General features: G+C 51.3%; 1 protein-coding gene and 1 pseudogene across 1 annotated transcript in view; both read left to right on the forward strand.

Annotated features, from left to right (window-relative positions):
• LOC100965408 overlaps positions 1 to 1,643 on the forward strand; it is a 36,209-nt pseudogene extending 34,566 nt beyond the window's left edge.
• Positions 1,644 to 3,960: 2,317 nt separating this feature from the next.
• Positions 3,961 to 7,877, forward strand: part of CCL22 (C-C motif chemokine ligand 22) — a 5,033-nt gene continuing 1,116 nt past the window's right edge. The window contains exons 1-2 of the mRNA XM_003792566.1: positions 3,961 to 4,033; positions 5,451 to 5,574. Coding sequence (XP_003792614.1) covers positions 3,961 to 4,033; positions 5,451 to 5,574 — 197 coding nt within the window. The remainder of the gene's footprint in view (positions 4,034 to 5,450; positions 5,575 to 7,877) is intronic.

The following is a 7,877-nucleotide window of genomic DNA, read 5'->3' on the forward strand; positions in this document are numbered from 1 at the left end:
AAAAAAAAAAAAAAAAGAACTAAAGGCTTGATTCATTTCTGGGTTTTGGGAAACACCTTTTTCTTTTTCAATTGTTAAAATGGGCACAGCCAACATTTACAATTTTAAGTGTTACAGGTCAGTGGTATTAAGTATCGTTGTTCAATCATCACCACCATCCACCTCTAGAACCTTCATCTTGCAAAACTGAGCCTCAGTCCCCATGAAGCACTAACTCCCATCCTCCCTCCCCCAAACCCTGGCAACCACCATTCTGCTTTCTGTCTCTGTGAACAGGTGACTATGCCTGCATTGTGCCATCATGACAAGAGGTCCCCCAAGATGTTGCTGTGACTCTCAGATTGTGTCCTAACAGGAGGCTCAGGGATTTTTCCTGCCAACCTCTCCCTGCCCATTCTGCCTCTAACCCTATCAGGGCCTTTGAACTTGCTGTTTCCTCCCGGGCAGGCTCCTTCCTATCTCCTGGATTTTAGCTGGACTGTCACCCTCTCCTGGCAGCCCCTTCTAACTGCCCTATCCAAAGCTGCGCCCCCGGCTTCCTCTCTGTTCTCTGTCCCATTCTCGTCCCAGCCTGACATTACCTTGTTTACCATTTGTTTGCCTATTTTCTCTCTCCAAGGCAAACTCCTTTTCACGGCTGTGTCCCTTGACCCTGGCAGCACACTTGGGACAACATAGGTACTTGTATGAGCTTCTTCTGGCTGCTCTAACAAACGGCTATGAGTTTAGTGGCTTAACACAACGTAGGTTTATTACTGATGGTTCAGGAGGTCAGAAGTCCCAAATCAGTCTCAGTGCGCTAAAATCAAGGTATGGGGAGGGATGAATTTCTGGGGGCCGTGGGGAGAGTTTGTTACCCTGCCTTTGCCTGTTTCTGGAGTCTGCCTTGATCTCTTCCTTCATAATCCCATGTCACTGGGACCTCTGAGTTGTCATCCCATCATCTTTCTAATTCGGACCCACTGCCTCCCTCTTGTAATGGCCCTGTGATCTCATTCGCCCACCCAGAAAAGCTGGGAAATTTCCCTTCAGATCCTTCCTTCCCTTACTCACACCTGCAAAGCATTTTTTGCCATGTAAGGTATTAATAACACATTCACAAGTTTGGGGCATTAGGACACGGGAATTTTCAGGGGGGGTCCATTATTCTCTCTACCACAGGGCTCAACACGTATTTGTTGAATGAATGAACCAATAAACGGATGAGTCCCTTTGCAAACAGAATCCTGAGCTCTGAGTTCTTGGCCTGGCTCAGCCACTGCGTGATCCTGTAAACTTGGGCAAGTCCTGGTAGCGGCGGTGGTGTCGATCAGGGCTGCAGCCAAGAGTTTGGCACCGTGTCTCACACCAGTTTGCTGGTACAGCCTACTAAGAGGCAGAAAGGCAGAACTTCTGCTGACTATGAATGAGTGCACAGAAGGCATCTGTAAAATGTCTGAAGAACATCTGAAGAGAATGAATCCCAACAGTCCCTCTATCACACACCGTATCAGTCAGTTGTTTGATTTTATCAATGACCTGGCAGATCTCAGCTGTCTGGTTTACCGAGCTGATACACCCAGACATACCAGCTTTATAAAGACTGGATTAAAGAGAAGATCAAAGTGCTCCTTCCTCGGCAGGCCTGACAGGCCAAGAAATAATTAAGTTAGAAACAACAGGAGGGTGAGTGTGGGCGGTGTACAGCGCCATGCCGTAGTGGAAGTTTTGTATGATAGTAATCCTGTTTCCATTTTGTTACACTCTAGCCGAGATTGACGATATTAGATGAACTGTGAGGCTCTTGTTCAATCTGAACCCCCCCATTGCCCCAACCCTTTTTTCTATTTCTGTTTTTTTTTAACTTAAACATTTTTATGATGATTTAGATGAAAGTTGTTCTTTGTCAGCTGATATTGGCTCCAATCCTTCAGACTGTTCATACCTGTTTTATAACATTGACTGTACTAACCTGTCTTCAGGATGGGGTGGGGTTGCTAACAGTTATGTCCTGGAGATAAAGTCCTTTTTTTCTTTTTTTAAGAGACAGAATCTCGCTTTATCGCCCTCGGTAGAGTGCCATAGTGTCACAGCTCACAGCAACCTCCAACTCCTGGGCTTAGGTGATTCTCTTGCCTCAGCCTCCTGAGTAGCTGGGACTACAGGCACCTGCCACAACGCCCAGCTATTTTTTGTTGCAGTTTGGCCAGGGCTGGTTCGAACCCACCACCCTCAGTACATGGGGCAGGTGCCCTACTCACTGAGCCACAGGCGCCTCCCAAGGTAAAGTCTTTTTTTTTATTTTGAGACAGAGCCTCAAGCTGTCCCCCTGGGCAGAGTGCCATGGCATCACAGTTCACAGCAACCTCCAACTCCTGGGCTCAAGCGAGTCTCCTGCCTCCGCCTCCCAAGTAGCTGGGACCAAAGGCGCCCGCCACAACGCCTGGCTATTTTTTGGTTGCAGTCATCATTGTTGTTTGGTGGGCCTGGGCTGGATTCAAACCCGCTACCTTAGGTGTATGTGGCTGGAGCCTTAGCCACTTGAGCCACAGGCTCTGAGCGGAGATAAAGCCTTAGTGAAAAATAAAAGTCATTTAGTTATATTAAAAAAAAAAAAAAAAAAAAAAACTTGGGCAAGTCCCCTGTTTCTCTGAGCCATGGTTTCCTCCTTCATTAGATAATGTTCTGAGCACCTACCCGGATCCTCAGAGGGCACTGGGAATGCCAACAAAAAATGAAGAGACCCCGGCTCTCTAAGAGCTTAGAGTTTGGCTTGTGGGGTGGGGGTTTGAGAAAGAGAAAATCTGACAGTCTGCTTAGGGCCACATTCCAGGTCCTCCAGATAGCTTCGAAATCCTGAGGGGGTGTGCTTACCAAGGAGGTGACATTTCCAATAACTCTTGATGCATGAGTTGGAGTTCATGTGGTAGAGGAGTGGGAACTGACATTCAAGGCCAGGGCCAGGCTGCAGACCTCTTTGAGGAACTGGGACGAGTGTGGTCTGGTCCCTCAGGCGAGGCAGACCAGGGAAGGGTGGAAAGGGAGCTTTGAAGGCCATCATCTGGAGCCTGGGCTCTGCCCTCAGGTTAATAGAGAGCCACAGCAGCATTTTGAACGCAGGAGAGAGCATGTGGAGCTTTGAGTCTGGGCCACTCACTCTGGCTACTGTGGTGTGGGGAGAGGATCAAGGGGGCCAGTATCTGAGCATGAGGAGGAGGTGGCCTGGACTGGGCAGGGACGTGGGGATGGAGAGGAAAGGACAGATCTGAGAGAGATTCAGGAAGCAGAATCAATGCAACGCAGAGACAGACTGAGAAGGGGGAACGTGGAGGAGCCTGACGGCAGCTGGGAAGGAAGGGGAGCAGGTGGGGCAGAGGGTGTGTATGTGCTCCTCACAAACGGTCGAGTGAACCATGAACTAGCCCCAATTGCGACATTTCAAGAAGTCCCGGAAGAGGCTGGTGATGGGGGAAAGAGATCAGCCCAGTGGGTTCACAGGTATCTGTACCCTTGGGGAGAGATCAATGGTGCCAGTCGTCCGGAATACAAGGCAGGCCTCAACTCTAGGCGAGGGTGTGCCCACATAGACATCTGCTGAGGTCCACAGGGAGGCTGCGAAACCATCTCCCCCACTTCCAGGTGGAGAAACCAAGTCCCAGAGACCTCTGGTGGCATGGTCAAGGCCACACAGCAGTAGACCCCAGGGAGCTGGGGCCTCCAAAAGGGGGATTTTGCTAGTCTCTAGGGACCTGTAGGGGAGGTCAGGGTGGGAGGGGTCCCTTCTGAGTGGTTCCCCCACCAAAAAGAATTTCTCCAGTTTGGAGGAAGTGGAAGTTGTCCTTTCATGATGTGAATGTCAGAAGTTCTGGGCTCCCCGGTGACTAAGAAGAGTATGAGGCTGGTAGGTGGAAGGAACATTTAAATACAGGTCTTCTGTGCTCCCGGAACTGTAGACCTGGGCTGGGACGCACAGGACAGAACATGGCCAGGCTGCAGATCTCACTCCTGATGGCCCTTGTCCTTCTCATGGTGGCACTTCAAACAACTGAGGCCGGTGAGTCCGGGGAGGGGAGGTGCCAGGGCTGGACCAGGTGTCTTCCTCATGTCACAGAAGAGCAACTGGACCGAGAGCTGGAGACCCAGTCAACTATCACGTCTTGTGGCCTTGGCCCTAGTAGAAAGTCTTCTCTGGGCCTCAGTTTATGTATCTGTTTAGTGGGTAATCTGGACGGCTTAGAGTCTGAAATCTGCCTCAGCTGGGTAGGGGGTTGTGGTGTCCCCTGCCCCAGAGAACTTGAGCTCAGGGCCCTCAGGGACGGATGAGGCACCCTGAAGGGTTAAGGCCTGAGCTGGGTGAGGGGTCCGCCCATGGAAAGATGGTCCTTGTCCTCCCATCACCCATTTTTGCTCTAGAACCTGTTCGCGTGTTGAGTTCCTGACTCCTCATCCCATTGTCAATTTCTGCTCTGTGTTAGACAGAGGAGTGACCACCGAGGTGGGAGGTAGGCAGCTCTGAGCAGAAATTGCCCCAAGTGCCATGCATGACAGACCCCAGTAAGTGGCTACTACAGGGTGTCCCAAAAGAGTCGCCCTTAAAGTCTTCATATGTAGAGAAAATGGAAAATTTAGCTAAAGTTACTTTTATTTACAAAATATTCATTACAAAATTTTACAGATAGGTGGCCAACACGTGGAGAATATTTTGTGTATATTTTGTAAATTTTATAATGAAGATTTTGTCAATAAAGGCACATTTACCTATAATTCCCCATTTCCCCTATGTATGGTGATTTTAGGGGTGACTCTTTGGGGACACCCTGTATTATCAAGCCTTTGGTCAGAGTAGGAATCGAGCCTCAATTCCTTTAGCGTTAAATCACTTGGCCAAGGTGACCCAGTGACTCAAGGCAGAGCCAGAGTGAGACCCAGATCGGTGTGACTGTACTCTGGCTCAGCCTTGGTCCCAACTCTGTCACATTCTTCCCGTGTAACCCTGGGCTAGTGCCTCTCCCTCTCTGGACCGAAGCCCCACCAGGGCACAGTGAAGGGGGTCAGAGTAGATGCGAGCCAAAGCAGACCTCAAAAAGCGCATGGGGTTCAGCAGGTCTGGGTGGGGCCCGGTGTTTCTGACAAGCTTCTGAGCGATGCTGATACTGCTGGTCTGCGGGCCTCACCTTGAGTAGTGCTGAGTCCCATCCAGGTGCTCAGGGCGTTGTTGATGCTCATTCATTCTGAATCCCTATCGCTGGAGCTGCCCATCCCAGAGGGTACACATTGGCCCTTAGTGCCCCCATAGAGGGCCCAAGGGTAGGGTCTTTGAGGGTCACAAGTCCTCTAGTCACCTCATCCTTCCACGTAAGGACAGAAGAGCTTCGTCTTGTCCCTGGAAGCTGAAAGGGCCCAGGGTCAGGGTGTAGGGCAGAAGGTGACCTCTGTGCTGCAGCTTATGAATTCTCTGGGCATCCCCCCAGGCCCCTACGGTGCCAATGTGGAGGACAGCATCTGCTGCCGGGACTACCTCCAAAGGCCCCTGCCCTGGCGTATGGTGCAATCTTTCTACCCGACCTCAAAATCCTGCCGGAGACGTGGCGTGGTGTGAGTAGGGAGCTGGGGCCACAGGGTCTTTGTGGGGCTCATAGGTGTGACCCAGGATGGCCCCGATCCTGGTGGGCGGGATGGACCCAAGGCTGAGCAGAATGAGGCTGGGTTTCCGGATGCCAGCGAGGAGGGCCTGGCTGGAAAAGATGGCTCAGCCCAGGCGTGAGTGTACCAAGAATGAAAATAATGTGATCATTAAGCAATTATTATCAGGCTCCTACTCTATGCCGGGCAACATTCCAGGTTCTGAGGATGCTGAGCTGAATGGACAGGGTGCCACCCCAGGGTGGGCAGTCCTTAGCCATAGAGTCTAGGGTACTGGGTATAGTACAGGGTATGGGTTCTATGCCTGTTGCCACTGAGTCAGCAAAGATGCTCTCACCACAAGCATCTCGGCTCCTCCTGAGGCCCCTGGGTGCCATGCAAGGCAGCCCCTCTTCACCAAAAGAGCTAAAACTTACAGAGCGCTTCCTGCACACCGGGCACTGTTCTGATCATGACCTCTGCTAACTTGTCAGATTCTCACAACAGTCCCTTAAAGCGATTCAGTTATCCCCATTGGATAACAACGGGATCCAGAAACAGGCTGAGCAGGAGGAAGTGACTTGCTTAAGGCTGTCCAGGCTGGAACCCCGACTCACACCTAAGTCCCTGTTCAGGTCTTTCTCCTGAGTTTCTTCTCTTTCCTTCTTTCTCTTCTTTCTTTCTCCTTTTTCTCTGGCCTGGGGCCTGCACCTGTAGCTGGCTAGGTGATGGAATTTGTCCTCTCCATAGCAGCCCCTCTGGCTGCTTCTCCATCCCCTCCGAGCCCACTGCCCACCAAATCACACACCAGGGAAATTTGAGTTTGCGGACCTGTGCCACTACTCGGGGCTCTGTCATCCTCTGTCTTCTTCCTCATGCTGACTCCATCCCTTAGAGGCGTCTGCAGGTGAATAAAGAGGAAAGCCCTCCAGGGTTCTTTTTTTTTGAGACAGAGTCTCGCTATGTCACCCTTGGTACTGGTACTATGGCGTCACAGCTCACAGTAACCTCAAACTCTTATGATTCTCTTGCCTCAGCCTCTCAGGTAGCTGGAACTACAGGCGTCCACCAAAACGCCCAGCTATTTGTTTGTTGTAGTTGTCCTTGCTGTTTGGCAGGCCTGGGCTGGGTTCAAACTCGACAGCCCAGTGTATGTGGCTGGTGCCCTCGCCGCTCAGGTACAAGCGCCAAGCTTCCCTCCAGAGTTCTTGTTGCTCTAACTCTGAGTCTTGGCTATGGAGTAACCTTTATTTATTTGTATTTATCACACACACAGAGAGAATGCTTAGTAAATGTCAGCACTGTTAGTACTGCTGTAAGCACTTAATAAATACAAACCACAACAATCCTGTGCAGTAGGTACTATTTCCCCTTTGTATAGATGATGAAATGGGTGCAGCAAGGTTAAGGGGGCCCTTGACCATCACAGGCACAGTAATAGTGGGTGGAAGGTATACAGCTCAAAGCCTGGCCACGGTAGATGCTCAATGAGACAGCACATGTGGTCATCAGATGTTGAACCAGAAGGGACTCCAGAAAGACTGTATCTTCATAACTGGGGAGGGCGAGGCTTAGGGAGGATCTGTGTGCTCAGTGAGCATGGTGGGTGGGGCATGCTGCCCACAAGGTCAAGATCAGCTTGCTGTTCTCTGTATTCATTTTGTTTGTTAGTTGTCACGTAGGGTAGCGGGCAGGTCAGTGGATGAGGGGAATCAGGAGCTCGTGGCCTCTGTACACTTGAGAGTCCAGAAGGGAGTCCCTGCGTGGGGGCATGGCTCTGACCACCAGCCAGCCTGCACCCACTCTTGCCAAGAGCGGTCAAGTGCCCAGGACCTGGTCTAGTATTTTCTACACTGGGGTGAGGGTGGGAGCCTTACCTTGCAACTTGTGTGATCTTGGGCCAGTGCTCTCCTCTGTTCTCTCTGCCTTAGCCCCTGCAGAGCAGTCCAGAGGGGGACACTCCCCAAAGGCACTGCCCCTAGAGAGTCTGAGTTCACAGTGGGCACAGTGCAGTCAAATTTCACTAGGTCTGGCACTCGGGCAAGTGGTTTTATCTCTTTGGGCCTCATTTTTCTTAGCTCTACAATGGGCGGAAAAACAGGGCCTCGTTGGCTCGGCGCCTATAGCTCAACCGGCTAAGGCGCCAGCCACGTACACCTAAGGTGGCAGGTTCGAATCCCCAGCTCGGACCCGCCAAACAACAATGACGGCTGCAACCAAAAAATAGCCAGGCGTTGTGGCGGGCGCCTGTGATCCCAGCTACTTGGGAGGCAGAG

The sequence above is a fragment of the Otolemur garnettii genome, unplaced genomic scaffold (genome assembly GCF_000181295.1).
Source record: "Otolemur garnettii isolate 467f Iridium unplaced genomic scaffold, OtoGar3 scaffold00058, whole genome shotgun sequence".
Classification (NCBI taxonomy): Eukaryota; Metazoa; Chordata; class Mammalia; order Primates; family Galagidae; genus Otolemur; species Otolemur garnettii.